Raw genomic sequence first — 17,967 nt, 5'->3', positions numbered from 1 at the left:
TTACAACAGTTCATTTAGTGACCATTTGAAGTTATAACGGCTCTGAAAGAGGGTGACCTATGACTGTTTGCCACACTAATGACTCTTGCAGCTTCCCCATGGTCATGTGATCAAAATTCAGATGCTTAGCAACTGACTCATATTTATAACATTTGACGTGTCCCAGGGTCATATGATCACCTTTTGAGACCTTCTGACAAACAAAACCAATGGGGAAGCCAGATTCACTTAACAAGCTTGTTACTAACTTAACCGCAGTGATTCATTTAACGACTGTGGCAAGAAAGGTCCTACATCTCAATAGAGATGTTAATTTTGTGCTAGGATTTTTCTCAGAAAAATTCTCAGACAAATGTGCAGTAAGCAAGCACAAATGAAACAAAGAGAGAGAAATAGGAAACCACAGAAAATGTGACTCACCCCTGCAAATAAAGGATCATTATTTTCTGTCTGCAAGACATATTTATTTTATCTAACTTTTCTTCTGGGGATTTCAGTTCATTACATAAGGTTATACATCTCTCAAATACTTTAATGATGAGTGTGATGAAAGACTTGTAGCTTACTGTGACTTTGAACTCAAATCCTTTGCTTCTGGACTGACCCCTTCCCCATGTAAGTGGATATGAACATTAGCTGGATGAAGCAATGTTTAATACCTTGAAATAGGAGGGTGGGCAGTCCATCTCCCCTAGCCCCAATTTCATTAATTTTGTAGCCTGTTAGGCTCTGTAGATTCTGCTTCATGTAACTCTTGCTAATATAATTGCAATTGATGGATCATGTTAATTAAGAATTGTAGCAATAATTGCAAGCCACACATGGTAAGAATGGCTTCAGGTGATAACGACATAAGAGCAGCAAGGAAGGGAAAAGAAGTAAACATTATTTATCCTTTTTGTTCCTCCACCAATGTGAGCTGTCTGAAGTTATTCTATTGGGCAGTAGATAAAAGACACAGGTCAGATTCCAATATTCCTGCTTTTCTTGTCCTGCAGGCATGACTGGTGGTATGGTCATCATTTTGTGGAATTGCTTAGGAAATGATGGTTGCTACAGAAACCAGGACAAGGTATCTATTGTCATAGTGTCTCAGATTTCAGGCTGCCTCAGACAAATTTCTCTGGTTCTCCAGAAGCAAATTTTCTTTCTATTTCCAAAGTTATCCTTCAATCAGGATTGACCTAGTTCAAGTTTGATGGGCTTTTTTTTTGATGGGCATTAACTCCTGTGGTGGTAAAGGACTATTATTTATTTTTTACATTTATATGGATGTGGGTTCCCCTTTGATAAGAAACCTTACAAGGTCTATAGTGAGGGAAATTGTTTTTCTATTGCTGAGAATCCATCCATTAATTTAAATCGTTATTTTTCAACTGGAACATTCTTATGAATCTATATTAGAACAATGGTGTCAGTTGCATCCATAATATACTACAATGATGTGTAGGATAGCACACAATCACACAATTTTGCATCACAATTTTTGATGCAAATGTGTAAGTCATCACTTGCCCTCTTGTAGACTTCTGTAAATTGTGTGATTCAATGCATGGTAATTTGCTATTAAACAGCTGGCCATCCAGAGCAAATCAGCTACCTGATCACATTTTTATAAAAATAAATCAATCCAGGACACAGTTAATAAATAGATCACATTTATCGAAAGAGAGAGAGAGAAACATCTATACAAATGCAGAATCTTTTCAAAATGACATAAATGGCTGAAATGGCATTAGGAAATACTGAATTTTATATAACAAACAAGGAAGTATATAATCTTGTAGAAGTAGATGGGAGACCATTTAGTCCCACAAAAACTTCTACATATACTCACCTTACTTAATTATTAGACATCAGAGTGAACTTTTGTTTATGCCAGTAAAGCTTGCATTGCCAACTAAAGCACACATTACTATTCACATATATACAGTGTATGAGGTATAATATTACACAGAGGTGTGATATTCAAGGGCTGGTAGAACATTTTAGAAATCTAAATTGTGGATAGTAGGTTAACATTACGGAGACTGAAGTGTCTCTTCTCCCTGCTAGGCACGCATGTTCATACACAACCACATACATTACAGTACACATTCATGTCTGAGGTAATTTTATAAAAAATTCTATTAGTCCATTGGAAGGAAGGGAGGAGGGAGGGAGGGCGGGAGTGGAGGAAGAAAGGAAAGAAAGAAAGAAAGATGGAAGAAAGAAAGGAAGGAAAGAAGGAAGGAAGGAAGGAAGGAAGGAAGGAAGGAAGGAAGGAAGGAAGGAAGGAAGGAAGGACGTCAATGAGACTGATGGGGGCAGGAGGGACCTGGGCTAGCGCAATTGTACTCCCATTATTCCTTACAATATCTCCCTATTCAAGACAAATGGGTTAAAACCTTTTTAGTAATTCTGAGGTATGCAAAATTCAGTTCTGGTCTGATATATGACCATTATGATAGCTGAAAATTATCATAAGTGAAAAGAGAGAGAGAAAAAGACCACCAAGAAAGGAGGAAAGATATTTAGGCAGCTGGCTCAGAACAAAATCTAATTCTTATTCACATGGATACTATAGATACTAAGAATTATTTAAGAGTCAGATAAGATAATCAAGTAGGCTTTTAGTAACAAACAAAGCTAATTTTGACATCGCTTTTTATTTCCATAAACATTCTGGTAAACAGATTGTCTGGAAGAAATCCAACAATATTAAGGTGTTTTGTTTTAAAAAAAAATGGAAACAGGTGCAACAGATGTCTTCAACTTGGTTCCCTCCAGATGTTTTGGACCAATTCCAAGCAAAGGCCAAGGAATTCCAGATAGACCCAACTGATCTAAAGGGCAGTAGGTTGAGGAAAGAAAAGCTATGTTTTTATTATAAAAGTATATAAGCTCTCACTCACTCTGTATTAGGGTGCACTCAGTATTGTGGTACATGGACAATGGACACAGCTTGGAAGACAATCATGCTAAATTTAAACTCTGAACCCTCCTTTTGCAAATAAATAATTTCTCAGCCATTTGAACATGAGAAAAATGTAGCTGGTGGTCAGATATTTTTAGTGAGAAATAAATATCATTGTTTAATATAACTTGCTCAACCTTAAGTGCAAGCTTTGTTCAACAATGCATGCTTAAATTTTTACTCCAATTTTTAGTCTAGATTGGCCTAGAGCCTTATACGGTTTATACCACAATCTCATGTGTGTTTATATAAAGTTCTACTGTTCAATTGGACTTACTCTCAGGCTTACTTTCAGCTTCATCTCACTCTCAGGCTTACTTTCAGCTTCATCTCCACAGGTTTACAATTTTAATGTGAGAAAGTTGGAGGACAGAGCATAACACCTGGCATTGCACATCCAATGTCATTATTACCAGTATGGTAGAAAGCATAATCATTATTGTGGAATAAAAATGAATGGAATTTGGCTGGGTGTACAATAAAAGTTTCGAAGTATATGGATATGTTTTTTAGGAACAGAAAATCACATGAAACATGTGTGCTGGTTCTTACAGTACATACATTTCAATTATTTACATATCATGTAATTGAAAATCAGCTGGTATTTCTAGATCATACTTGACAACTAATTCACACATTAATTAAAACAAACACTTTGTAATTTACAAAAAACAGAGAAAAATTATGAAATGTAGTATTTGTAGCACAATGAAGAATTATCATTGGCACAAAGAAGTATATTTTTCTCAAAATGTTTGAATCTTCTTCGATTGAAGAATTGGAGGAAAACAACACTCAATTTTCATCTTGTTATCAGATTGTCTCCTGCATGATGGCTGCTTAAGAAACCTGTACAAATCAGGCCCGTCTTTTAACTGTCTTTATATAAAATTGAAGTTCAAATTTCTTTATACCTTGAAGTTTCTTGAAACAAAGGAAAACCAAAAGAGAAAATTAAGAGGATTTTTTTTCTGTTAAAAAAAATACAAAAACCAAAAGATGAAATAATGATAAGGGCTGTATATGGCAGTTACAGTATCTACCATAGCAGCTTCAAGTGTTTACAATGCTGTGTTTTAATTTATTTATATCTTTACAGAAATGGTACAATGCTCTAGCCAAAGTATTTTCATGACCGCTGTTCTCAGCCATAACTCAGTAAATATTTTCAGACTGTCTCTCTTCAGCCACTTTTTTAAGGCACTGCAGTTATGCTATGGACTACTTCTCAGTGGAGTGTCTTTCACTGGATGGTGCATTTTTCTCTTTCCCTTGCTTGCCCTTCTCTGAGGACTTTGGATTTTATGTATTTTAGATCACTGTTGACACTGGGTCGACGAGCAAAGGGGGAAATCATGCCATAGGCATCTGTCTCTTTGACCCTATGCATCCTGAAGGACTTTTGGTGGAAAGCGTCACCATATTGCACAGAGATCTTCCTATGAAGAGCAGGACTCATTTCATGGGGTAATTTGGCCATGCTGAAAAGAACATAGAACATCTCGTTCACGTTGGTGTTTTTCTTGGCCGAGACTTCAAAGTATGCACAGTTCTCATCACTGGAGACAAGCTTCTCAGCTTCATCAGAACTCACCCGGCGATAGAGTTCACCGTGATCACTCTTGTTACCACAAATCACCATAGGCAGATCCCCTGTTTCCTTGGTTTTGTTCTTCAGACAAGATTTGACTTCAAGGATCTGATTCTGGAGCCTCTTCACTTCATCAAAGGATTCTCTGTTGTCCAAACTGAATACAAGAATGAAAACATCTCCTGCAATATTTCAACAAGGAATAATAAAGGCAGTTGGTTACAATTTTATCACACAGAAATATGTGTTTAAAAACAGTAGACAGCAAAACTATTATAAATTCTATAGATTTTTTGGCAGAATTTGCCAGTCTAATGACTTCTATTTGTCAGAGTTCAAAGCCCATAATACCTAATACTTTCTAATCAAAATCCATGCTACCTAGGAAGGTGAGAGCTAATGTCTAGCATAGGTGGAGAGTGTTAGGGTGGAGGACAGTAGTAATAAAACAAAGACATTCAGGATATTTAAATAAAGTAGTTATTATTTAAGAATTCACAGAACTAAGGGACCTGTTAAGGTATAGATAACCGAGCGCTGAAGAGGTTGCATGGAAGCATTGCGTGCAAGCTCATCTGGGTCATGCTCTGGAAAAGCCAAACTTCCAGGTTCTAGCGCGCATGTGTGCCAGACAATCAGCTGGTTGGCACGTATGCGCAGGCCGGTTTTCAGCACTGCCATGTTCGTAAAGGACAGCTGATCATTGCGTGCGCATTCATGCCAGAAACCCAGAAGACAAACAGGCAAGGCTGCACATGCTGGGTGACATGGCTTTGCCATCACAGGTATAGATGCAGTGCAATGAATTCAGGTTGCAAAGCTTCTATGTCACCAGGGAGAATTTTAACCTTATTTTTCTGTAGTGGTATCCTCTTCAGTGAAAAATTGAATTGATACTATTACTAGTATTATTTTTCTTCTATCTTGTCTAGCTCTAAGAACTAAATGCTGAACAACCTGTGAAGTTTAATGCATTCAGTATCTAAAACATTTCTTGCCCAATCTTCCAATGTTTTCTTCAAGTTCCATTTTTACTTTTTACAATTTTCCATATATCAATCTCTGTATATTGCTCCCTTGTTATTGTTTGGAAGCTAAATTTCATAAATTCTAACAGCAAACTATCTGACTGTGGTTGCTGTTTTATATATTTTGTAAAAAATGATGATGCATAGTATTGTCCAATTGCAGTACTTCATGTAATGATTGATGCAGATAAGCCTGAAAAAGGAAATAGTTGTGTGATCCACTTATATTAAAAATAAGATTGAATCAGTTGGTTTCAATGTATTATGCATGTATATTTTTAGTCAATCGTAATACACTTAAACCATTTTTAAGAGACTATCCAAAGTTACAATGGGACTGAAAAAATTGACTTATGGTAGTTTTTCACACTTATTACTATTGTACCAGTCTCATGGTCACATGATCAAAATTTTGACATTTGGCAACTGGCACACATTTATGACAACTGCAGTGTCCCAGTGTCATGTGATCACCTTTTGCAACCTTCTGACAAGCAAAGTCAATGGGGAATCCAGCTTCACTTAAGAACCGTGTTACTAACTTATGAATTGCAGTGATTCACTTAACAGCTGTGGCAAAAAAAGGGTTATTAAATGTCACTTAACAACTGTCTGGCTTAGTGATGGAAATTTTGGGCTCAATTGTGGTCACGAGTCGAGGACTATTTCTATATAAATATCAAAAAATTCCATTGCTGTGAATGGAAATGTCCACTTCAGATGCATCGTTGGACTCACATACCAAAGATCATTGGTGGCCTCACATACAACCAAATATGGTTTTATCCTCTTTGAACAATAGACATTAATGTTATCTCGCATGCTGCTCTAGAAACATGTTTGAATTTTCTGAGCAACTTGTCATGCCACAAGAGTTTGTTTGTCCAAGAAAACCAAGGCCAAAGTCTTCTTGTCCAAAAGCATCTGACTTAGTCTTTGGGAAATTGGTGGTTGCCTCCTAAGGACAGGATTTAGACAATATATGGGGCAATTCTTGCCTTTTCCTTTTAACTTTGGATTTTCCCAAGCATCCTCAGCCTGCTTCTTCTCCCAAAAAGTGATCTGCCCTGACTATGACAAACTTAACTTGCCACTGTTAAGCCTCACATGTATGTTTCTAACCTGTGAGGATGGAGAGCCTCCTCATGGCAGGGAATGGATGATTCCCAGATGTATCCAAGATGTCTAGCTGATACATGTCACCTCGAATGTTGTAAACTTTGCGATGGAAATCCTCAATAGTGGGTGTGTATTGGTCATCAAAGCGACCGTTGAGAAACCGAGAGACAATGGAACTCTTGCCCACCCTGGAGGCTCCCAATACAACCATCCGGTAGGAATTCTTGGCTGGCACATTTAAGGTGCAGTTCCCACTGGACATGGTCTTCATCATTGCTCAGATCTGAAAGGATGTAAAAAAGGAACAATTGTTACCAATGACAGAGAAAATAACAGTGCCATCAGAGTAATACAGTAGAACAAAAATTAACTATAAACAATGGCATGACAATGTAGCAACAATGCTGCATTGGAATATCTGCAAGAAATACCATTTACCTACAAAGTAAGAACTGATAGACCACAAAATAGACAAAGTAATAGAAAATGAACAAACTAGAGTACTTAGGAGCTTTAGAATTTAAACAGACAAGCACCATCTATAACACCCCAGACATAACAATTGTTGATAAGAAAGGCAAAAAATGTCTGTATAGTGGACATGGCAGTGCCTGGAGACAGCAGAACAAAAGAGAGAATTAGAGAAAATGACAAAATGGAAAGAGCAGAAATTGAACGATTATGGCAAAGAAAAGATAGGATAGTATCAATAGTAATTGCCTCATTTGGTACAATCCAAAATATCTGGAGCACCACTTGCACACCATCAGCATTGACAAAATCACCACCAGTAAATTGCAAAATGTAGCTTTAATTGGAACAGCTTACAGCTTATATCACTGGAGGGTTTTCAAGAAGAGATTTGTCAGCCATTTGTCTGGAATGATATAAGGTCTTTTGCTTGAGCAGGAGTTGGGTTAGAAGATCTCCAAGATTCCTTCCAATCTTATTGTTTTATGTTTAAGTTCCATCCTGCAATGATACTTTTAGTATCATCAAACAATAACATTTATCTATCCTTGGTCTTTGGGAATAACTTGATGAAAATGTCAAAGCCAGTCTAAACATCTGGGTGATTGTGTGACCAAACATCATCATCATCATAATACTTTTCAGTGACAGTGAAATCCAATATTATCTTTTTTGCAGATAATAGGTATCTTTGGATGCTTTATTTTGACAAATATCTTTCAGCTAAGAATCTTGGAGAAGGAATATTGTGTGGGAAAGGCAAGGACATGGAATAACACCAATGCATATGGCACTAGTGGTTAATGGTGGACTAACCGTAGCTTAATTGTGGCTTATAGTAGTTAAACGTATAAACTCATCGCCTACCATTTCTAAGTATCAGTAACAAAAAAGTAAACATCACTAAGGGAGGAAAAAGAAATCTTAGCAAATGGCATGTGGGGGGAAAGAAAATTCAACTGATGGCCCTATAAGTACTGTTTATTATCCCTGAATAAATCCAGAATGTTATTTAGATATTTCTGGTATAGTATAGTACTATATAAAAAAGCAGAATATGTAAGGAAGGGACAACTTTTGTAATTTTTATTTCAGAGACTATTCCAGGCTACATTAGATTCACAACGTATTGTGAATTGGATTGATTTGGGATATATAGACTTTCAGGTAATTAATTTTTGTGTAAATCAATTGCATCATTTTCAGCATTTTAAAATGCAGTATGAGACAAGAAACAGTCCCTTGTTTGAATGTCATTTCACCAGGTGGGCTTGAATGATGAGTCAGCCAGAAGTATTTTAATGTTATGGAAAGGCGTCTGATTACTAGCTATTCATTTATTATCTTTTTTATTGATAGGATTGAAAATAATTCTTGTTGTCCAGACTAATTTAGGACAATTCCATAAGCAGTCACTTTATCAGTACAAAATTAGTTCTGGATAGCTGCAAAGTTTAACTATGTTCCCAAACGGATTCCTTTCTCCATCAGCTACGGTGTGTCTGGAACTGTAATGCACCCAAAATGCACATGCGGCTGCTCTTCTACTGATGGACCTCTTGATTCAATGTATCTCCTGCTTGCTGGATTCAATCCAACCACTGCTTCCTTCCCTCCCCACAGAGCTTCCAAAAGACGTGTTACTAATTTAGTGTGATTATATTTCACTAAGTTGTTGTCAACTCTTAGTGACCACATAGATAGATCTTCTCCATGCTGATCCCAAATCTGTCTTTTATTATATGGGTTTGAAAATGCAAAAAGGTATGGGTAGCCTTGTAGCATCACCACCTCATAACTCCTTAGATTTTTTTTATACCACCAGATAAATGGACACAGCATGAAATAAAGATATGGGATGTGGAGCAGAGAGAGTCTTTCTTTTGTATGGAATAGTTGAAATTTGTTTCTTTTATATATGAGCAGAAGAAACTTGGCCCAGGGCACTAATTGAATTATGCGTTTCATACATCAATGGTTGACTGGGGACGGGGGATATTGATCAACTCAAGGGGTTACCTGCCAGTTCTCAATATTTTGAAATCTGCAGATGTGAAAAAGAACACATCTATTTCAAACAATTGAAACAATTCCTCACAAACAGTTTGTGAGGGATTGAGAAATAGACATGTACTACGACCATAGGAAATGTATGTGGTATGCTGATTGATTCATGCTATGTATATATGCCATCCAACCAGGGGACAGCCAGTTCTGACTCAGTGGCATAACAAATGAAAACTAGTTTGATGGAACAGTGCTGGGCTAAAAACTGGAAAAAAAAGTGATTTCTATTCCTTTCTTGGTCATAAAAGCTGGCTTAGTTACTTCAGGTCATTTGATCCCTCTTAGTCCAATCTCTCTCATACCGTTATTGTTGTAAGGAAGATAAATGGAAGCATTATATATATATGCCACCTTCAGCTGACCAAAAAAATCAAGGTGAGATAAAATCAAAGAAATAAGCAATATATTGAAAAGTGATCCTATGCAAAAAAAAGCTATCCTATCCTAAAGACAGAATCAAGAATCTTCAGAGGTTTTCTACTGGGTGGGCATCATGTCAGGGTTCCAAGTAATAAATCCATAGCAAGCGAGACTCCGAGGCATGTAGATTCCTCAAATAATACTTTTATTTGGAACTATCATATTGGCTCAAATCTGGTGAAAACCTACTCAACTGGATTTTCTGCTTTGTTTGTTTTTTTGAAGATGTTTCGCTTCTCATCAAAAAAGCTTCTTCAGCTCTGACTGCATGGTGAAGAATGGAAAGATTTATACTCCTTGCAGACAGTTGTCCATTTGACAGTTGTCATTAAGGCCACCTGGAGGTTTAGCTATGTTGTGAGGGTCACCTGAGTGGGCAAAATGGGTGTGGAGCCTTCTTGAAACTATTAAAAGGACTGTGTTGTAGACTAGAGACAAATGATGTCTTGCTAAAGAATGCAAATGACCAGCTGTCTGCCAGAAGTATAAATTCTTCCATTTCCTACCATCTAGTCAGAATTGAAGAAGCTTCTTGGATAAGAAATGAAAGGCCTTCAGAGAAAAACCAGAAAGTTCAGTTGCCTCTTAAAGAAGGCCCTTTGGGGCAACCATGACTTGGATGACTGAAAATCTCCATAGACATTTGTTAATCCTTTTACGAATGGCTTGTTGCCTAAGCCTGGTGTTGGTATAGCCTTTCATACTGGCTGGAATCATTTGATAAGAATGAAGATGTGGAATGAAAAACCTGGGTGCAGACCATCAAATATCTCTAAGGAGTACAGACCAGAAAATGTCAAATAGGCTTGGTAAAACATGTAAATAAACATCCTTACAGAGATACAAATATCTCTAAAGAGTACAAACAATGTACTCCTTAGAGATATTTGATGGTCTGCACCTAGGTTTTTCATTCCACATTTTCATTCACATCAAATGATTCCAAATAAGGAAGGAGGTCCCGTTTTGGAAGTTCTATTCCTCAATCAATATGCTTCTGATTGCAACCTCAGTCCCAATTAAGTCCCAGTGTGCCTAATTTTCTTCTTGCAAAGGGCCCTCTCATTGCTCATAAACAAGGTCATCAGATAATTAAAGCTTTTAAAACCAACCATTTAATCACCTTAATCACTTGTCAGCAATCTCTCCCTTACCAAGCTGTTTTCTATTCAAAAGAAAGAGGCAGTTGCCATAACACAGGCTTGATTAAACAGACTCATCAAGATTCTTCAGAATTTAGAAAACATAGGCTTTCTGATCCTAATGAACCAGATGGAGATGTTAGACCCTTTATTATTTATTATTTAGTCTTTGGCTGTTATGATCTTTCCTATAGTTAGTTCTTTAAAAATCATTTTCTAGCATATCTGTTAGTTTCTAGTGAACATGTGGTGTATTCCCACATGAAATTTCTGCACACCCTCATTCATAAATCGTTCTTAAGCCACAATTTTGTGGTTAGGCAACATCTCGCACAATTCTGTCTGACAGAAAAGATCAAACCGTCAACTAATCATTATAGAACCCAGATTTTACATTTTTAGATATATGCCTCTAAAATGTATTAAATGTACAATTAACATACAAATATTAGTATCATGCTGATACGCTTACCAGAAAACATTTACTTCCATGTTATTTGTAAATCTATTCATAGGTCAGTATTAGGATTTCTGCCTTCCAACTATGATCTTGCAGAATGTTTTATCCTATATATTTATAGAAGTGATCAAAGTTCTGAATTAAAATATATGGATCAAATCTTTTTCTTGCTTCCCATTCAGGGTTTTTTTTGATACAAAAGTATTTTATCTTTGTTTAAATTCACACAGAGAAGGTTTCAGGGGTCAGACCTTAAGTTTATATCTGCTCCAAATACTGAATTTCAGGAAATCAAAATTCCATTTTGAAGCTGTTTTCTGCTCTTCAGCCTCACTGTAACAATTTGTTTGTGCCTTGTTCAAAATACTTAACACATTTGTCTCATCCTTTTGATTTGAAATGTTCCCTACCTAGATACAAAACACAAACCTTAAGAGTCTATTCTGCAGAATTGCTGGTTATGTCCTAACCAGCTGTTGATACTTTTATCTTCATGGTTTAGATCTTTCATTGCTATAAATACATTTCAGCTCAACAGCAAAGTGCTGCATTCATAATTTAAACATTTTGCATCACCTCATGCAGTTTTTAACCTGCCGCTCTTAAAAATAATAGCCATAACTTCTCCCTTTTCAACATTCATCTGCGATATGATTTTTAGATGTGGGAAATAAAACACTAATGAATGATTTGCCCTCGATCAGTAAAGTCAGTAATGATAATGGTACTTCACTATTAAATTGAGATTGTCTGATTCCTCCCAGCGTCTAAGCACCAACTGGACTTCTTACTATCTTATGAGGTGTAGTATATAGACAGTAAAATATCAAATAAAAAACAGAGGGATTTATGCGAAGGGGGGAAAACCGCTTCTTACTACAAATTAATTAGCATTGCTTTGTATTCATTTTGGCTGTCCAATTCCATTTGTTTTGTTACTGATTCCAAAAGGGCACCTTATCTGCTACAAAAGCAATTCAGATCCTTCAGCACATCTACTGCTGCAGCTTTTTTTTGTGTGGTTTCTCAAAAGTCCAATAAAAAACGAGAAGCCATACTTGAAGATAGCTTAGTCTTTCATGCACCAAGCCTATCCTCCAATTTCTCACCTCTCTGTTTTTCTGCTTTTCTGATTAAGTGATTCAGTTAATGTTTGGGGAGCTGTGTGTGCATTTGTGTTGCACTGAAGAGGTAAAGGAAGAATGCTGGAGTATTTAATTGCTGCAAGTTTAACTTCTGTCCCCCCCCACCCTGCTTCTATTTTTAATTCCATTACTTTATTTTTAATGGCAATTTATTAGATCACAACCTTTTCCACAAGTTCAATGACAGTATTTTCTTCCAAACACTTCAGCTAGTTTTCTAGGAAACATGAAGATGATGATGCAAAAAGAGAAGAATTCTCCGTTGAGTTACTCAGTGAGCCCGTAGATAGTTGGTTTACTTTCTAAAGATTGTGGAATCTTTATTAATCTCTTTATTCCATTTAATTTATAATAATGGAAATAATCAACCCTCTATAATGGGTCCTTAGGTAACATATTTTCCAGTTTTATTTATTGTGCCTTTGATCTACAGAAGCTCTGAACCCTTAATTGTTTTAGTACCATATTTTGAGTCTATGTCTACAGTCAAAGTGTAGTGGGAAGCAGTTATCTTCTCAATAGCATGCATCCATAAAATGGTGATACTAAAAACACATAGTTAGAATAAAAATGACCCATTCAAAACTGGCATGCAGAGAGACAGAAAGCCTGAAAAGAGAGCGAGTTCTCACTGAGTCCAAATAGCTGGTTTCCCAGACTATTGTTCTGTCATGAGCATCCAAAGCAAACAAATGCACAGCATTTATAGGAGGAATTGTAATTGCAAGCCCCTGTTCTTTCCCACTTTTTTGTCATTCCTGAATGGTTAAGTTATGAACCCAGCAATAAATTTTGCAAATCTAAATCCATTCTCTCTCTCTCTCTCTCCCTCTCCCTCCCCCCCCTCTCTCTCACACACACCTTACTTAGAAAGTCTTTAAATGCTTTCCTTTTGAAACATTCATTACTGCTGGGAGCTATTGTTCCAAGGTATAATAAAGATACAAAGCTCATCACTTACCTTTTCCTTCCTTGAGAAGGGAAATCTTTGATTCAGGTGCAGCCAGCAGCCTTGGTTCAGAGGACTGAATCAGCAGCTGCAGCCGCTGCAGCTGCAGCCGGAGCCAGATGCTTCTTCTCCAAGTCACTCGCTTCCTTACCCCAATACTCCACCCACACCCCACACCCCTTCACCAGGCTCCCGGGAGGGAAGGGCAACTGTGCCTCAGTGATTGTTCTATGCTGAATCAGGAGGCACACATGGCCAAAAGTTTGTTCTTCAGGAATCAGCACTCTGCCCCTTTGCCCCTTTGGACTCTGAGAAAGAATGCTTGATTGGGGTTTCTTGTGCAGAAGAGCTACCCACTCATCTTAGTTCACTCCAAAATAGAGCTGTCAGTCTCCTCCTTGCAGAGTTGTTGCTTTGTAACTTCAAATCTAGGAGGTTGACTTGAGAACTCTGCTGTGACATCTACCCATAGAAACTGGCCAATGCATCTCCCTGACCTCTGCCTCCCTCTGGTGCAGATTTCCAAGGGGGAAATGGAAGAGCAAAAGGGCTGGAACCAATAATATAAATAGCAAGAAAATAATTACAATAGTACAGAAGCCTCAATCCAAAGTCCTTGCTTTTATAAAAATTAACATACTTTTTTTTTAAAAATGCTAAGATTTCTTCTGCCTTTCAGTACATGAAGTGATGCTTTCGCGTCTGTGACACAGTTGCCTTCTGTCTCTTCTTCCCTTTCAGCTGCTGGTGAACTTCACATTTCTTCCTGTAGCTAATCTGTTCACTTCTCTCTTGAAGACAGTCGTTGTCAGTTGTTGTTAAGGGGGTGGGATCTTGTGGAAGGAGCAGTAGGAGACTTTGTGTCAAAACAAAGTTTTTTTCCTTAATAAAATTGAGATTCTTTCCTCCCTGTTTATCTCAAAGAGGGACTAAATAGCTATCATAATGATCTCTTATATGGTTGCTTGCTTTCTGAACAGCCAAAATTCCTCTCCTGCAGTATTCAAGTTCAAGAAAAGCAAAATAAGAAATGGATCAGAATGGCTCTGGATTTTATTTCAAGCCTACAAATTCAGAGAACATCTTTCTCCTCTGGTGTTTTCCTGCTAAAGGGAATCAAACTGACTGCTGAGCCTAATAAGGACAAAAGATGTTGTTAAAAGCTGTGATGTGTCTTTTGACCCAGCCAATCTCCTTCAATATTAAATCAGAATTGGATACTACTTATATCATTCTGCTGATAATTTATGAATAGGAGTTAGATTAGGCTGAGAACCAGAAATAGCTTGGAATTTCATTATCAGCCTAGTTCCCTTCTGAGAAATCCAGGCAGCTCATTACCATGGTTATATATTGGGGAGTTGGTCAACACATTGCCATAGTAATCATCCAAATCTGTAGTGGACAATATAGCATGAGTAGCCCTAAGCAACACCCGTTGATATTCTGCTGAAGTATTTCAATGGAGGTTGAGTGATAGATGGAGGCACAGAAGATGAAGAGAGAGGGCTTCTATTTTCTTGTTAATACATTTATGCTTTAAATGTTAAACTTTGAGTCATCTTAGCTTTTCCATTTTAATTTTGATTCCATGTAATAATGGAAGAGCCTGGAAATGGAAAAGCAAAACTACATCAAAGCTAAAAAAAAAAGTGATAGCAATTTAAACATACTCTAATCTTACAAAAGATTTAGTACAGATGAATAAACCTTGGTCAGACATCAGAACTTTAGGATAAACATAAAATAGAGATACATTCCACAGCATCAAATCATGCAATGAAGAGCTGCTTTATACAAAAATCACAAGTGATGCCAAAAAGTTTACGCCACTATGACAATCTATAGATTATTGAGCTGTGAAAAATAGTTCTCTTATTTGAAAATAAGGAATCACAGAGGACTGTATTAATGTGAAGAAATGCATTTTTGAGATAATTGCAGAGTAGAATAACAGGGTACAATTGGAGAAAAACATCTATTTCTCCAATTTAGATCTAATAGTCTTTTGAATCAGGCTTGACTCCAAGAAATGTGTCCATATACTTTTCTGCTACCACATTGAAGTAATTGGATTTTTCTTCCTTTTAGTTTCAATCTACCCTGCCTGCACCTTGGGATTTTCTACTGGTCTCTCATACAAGTAATAAAATCCAACTCTCTCTTTAAAAAAAAGTTCAACCAAGAGCAAGGAGCAACTACGGTACCTGAAGAAAATAAATAAACCATGCTAAAATAAAAGTTTGATTTATTTATGACCTAACCCAATTTATGTGATCTGAATTGGGAAATTGGAATGGCTGACTTGGAGGAGTAAAGATTTTTTTTGATTCAACAGGAAAATGGGAGATCATCAGCAGAGACAACTGATTGGCATTTCCACTACTGTTCCTTCTGAGATTAGGAGAATGTGAGCTGTGAAGGCACCAGAATATATGTTCTGTCTATGTCTGAAGCACAAAGCAAAAAAATGCTTTTCTGGCAGTGATTAAGAAGCAAGTTTTTTTAAAAAAACAATTGCTTTATTCTAACTCATATGATTTTATCCCATCCTGTTAGTTGGCACATTTGGGGGTGATCTAAAAAAATTGTTAATATGATTTTAGATTATGCCTTAAAGATGAGTATATATTTTACAGCTATAGAGCCATATTATTACAATAACAGCTCTATTGATAATTCATACATGAAGCTATTATTATAATAAGAAAATTAACTTGAAACTCTGGTTTGCAATTCACTACTGTTAAAATGAGGTTTAACACAGATGCCAGAGAAGGTCTGTTCATAGACTGGATAAATTGTAATGTGGGTTTCTTTTGTTTTTGCTTAGTGTACCTTTTGAACTTAGCCACAGTAGATATATCATGATTTATAACTTAGCATATAGCATGAACCTACTACAATGTCCTACCTGTCAATGACTACTTCAACTTCAACCACAACATTAGACGAGCATACAATAGATACAAACTTAAGGTAAACTGTACCAAACTCGATTGCAGAAAATATGACTTCAGCAACAGAGTGGTCAATGCCTGGAATGCTCTACCTGACTCTGTGGTTTCTTCCCCAAACCCCCAAAACTTTAACCTTAGACTGTCTACTGTCGACCTCACCTCATTCCTAAGAGATCTGTAAGGGGCACGTACAGAAGTGCACCAGGATGCCTACCGTCCCTGTCCTAATGTTTCTTTTTATCCATTTCATGTATCCAAAATCATGTTTATACATATATATGTTGTCTACTACAAGCTTGATGAAACAAACAAACAAATAAACAAACAAATAATTGTGGTTATACTCAGAAGGCAACAGTTTGCCAAACTATGACTTAACCTCATTTGTGGATCTTGTTATAACATTGAAAAAGGAAAAAAATAAGAATCCAATAAGAAAGCCCAATTCATTTTTGATACTGGAAGATCAGATTGGGGGGGGGGACGTTTTAATACAGGTGAATTTCATCAACAACTTTATATGTCTATAGAAATATAAAAGAACAGCCTTCCATTCTTGACAGGTAAATTTGTATTCCTCTCTTTAAAATACGACATGACTTTTATTATCCTGAGTGAACACTAAGCTTCAGATAGAAGAATGTCTGCCTGTATGTGTACTTTTATGTGTGTATGTATATGAATGATGTTTAAGCCAATTATTCTATGCAACAGTACTTCATCTTATCATTTGACAGATGGAGAACTAATTTCAAGGTGGCTGGTTCCAGGCATTGCTTAGCAAACATCTAAAATGGATGCATGAGTGACTCAGCATATTTGCTTTTCTTGGCAAGATATGAGAGTTTTATCTGCACACAATTCTCTCCATCAAAGAGATATATCTGTTCTTTTTTGGAAGTTTTGCCAGAAGCATGAGGGACAGAGGAATGAAGAATTTATCCTTTTCCCTGTGTTGTTTTGAGTGCTCTAGCAACACAGTTGGAAAATAAAACTCATAAATCTTTCTTTCTTTGACGTCTAAATGGCTTCAGAGACAACAGTGAGAAAAATTATAAGTTATGGCTAAGCATGAATTTGAAGCAAACCTTCTTCAAGCAGATTTGAAGATTAAGGAAAGTATGATGCAAGTGATTTAAAATGATCTTAATAGTCTCTCACATTGTCTAGTAGGGTTCTTTTGTTAAGAACATTGATTTCTTTTGAATGACTAAAAAATACATTACTTTTATTCCCCCTTTCTTCCAGATGAGGACACTGTGTTCTCACTAACTATGTGAAGATAAGCTGTGGTTTTCAGAGGAAACCATGGTCCTATAAACCATGCAATAAATCAGGTTTAAACAAACCATATATTAAGGATGTGATGTGACTTTTCTCAGAAATTACACTGAGACAGAAACAACTGAATAATGGCAATATCTTATATAGACTATTGCAGTGGTCCCCAACCCCCGGTCCGCGGACCGGTGCCGGGCCGTGGAGTACCTGGCACCGGGCCGCGCAGCCGCCGGGGGCCATATTTGCAACTTTGCAGTCCTCATGAACGCGCCCTTTCTCTGCCCCCCCCCGCCGCCCCAGATGTGCGGGGCTGGGGGGGCGAGGGGAGGCCCGATCTCCCCGCCCGCTCTCTTGCTCTGCTCGCCCCGGGAGGGAGGG

General features: G+C 37.1%; 1 protein-coding gene across 1 annotated transcript; it reads right to left on the bottom strand.

Annotated features, from left to right (window-relative positions):
* Positions 1–3,263: 3,263 nt before the first annotated feature.
* Positions 3,264–13,914, bottom strand: RASD2 (RASD family member 2). Its single transcript, XM_014052997.2, has 3 exons — positions 13,361–13,914; positions 6,698–6,977; positions 3,264–4,729 (listed from the first exon to the last, which is right to left on the bottom strand). The coding sequence occupies exons 2-3, from the start codon at positions 6,966–6,968 to the stop codon at positions 4,200–4,202; spliced, it is 801 nt and encodes a 266-aa protein (XP_013908472.2). The 5' UTR covers positions 6,969–6,977; positions 13,361–13,914; the 3' UTR covers positions 3,264–4,199.
* Between the last annotated feature and the right edge of the window lie 4,053 nt (positions 13,915–17,967).

The sequence above is a fragment of the Thamnophis sirtalis genome, unplaced genomic scaffold (assembly GCF_051295495.1).
Source record: "Thamnophis sirtalis isolate CommonGarterSnake01/CBP01778 unplaced genomic scaffold, rThaSir2_p1.2 scaffold_9, whole genome shotgun sequence".
In the NCBI taxonomy this organism is placed as follows: Eukaryota; Metazoa; Chordata; class Lepidosauria; order Squamata; family Natricidae; genus Thamnophis; species Thamnophis sirtalis.
The sequence above is the reverse complement of the archived record's forward strand: the minus strand, read 5'-3'. Positions and strand labels throughout refer to the sequence as shown.

Coding starts and splice junctions, on each gene's coding strand:
- RASD2 (XM_014052997.2), bottom strand. CDS start 6,968: ATGATGAAGACCATGTCCAGTGGGAACTGCACCTTAAATGTGCCAGCC. Junction 4,730..6,697: donor GAGGCTCTCCATCCTCACAG/GTTAGAAACATA, acceptor GAAATATTGCAG/GAGATGTTTTCATTCTTGTA.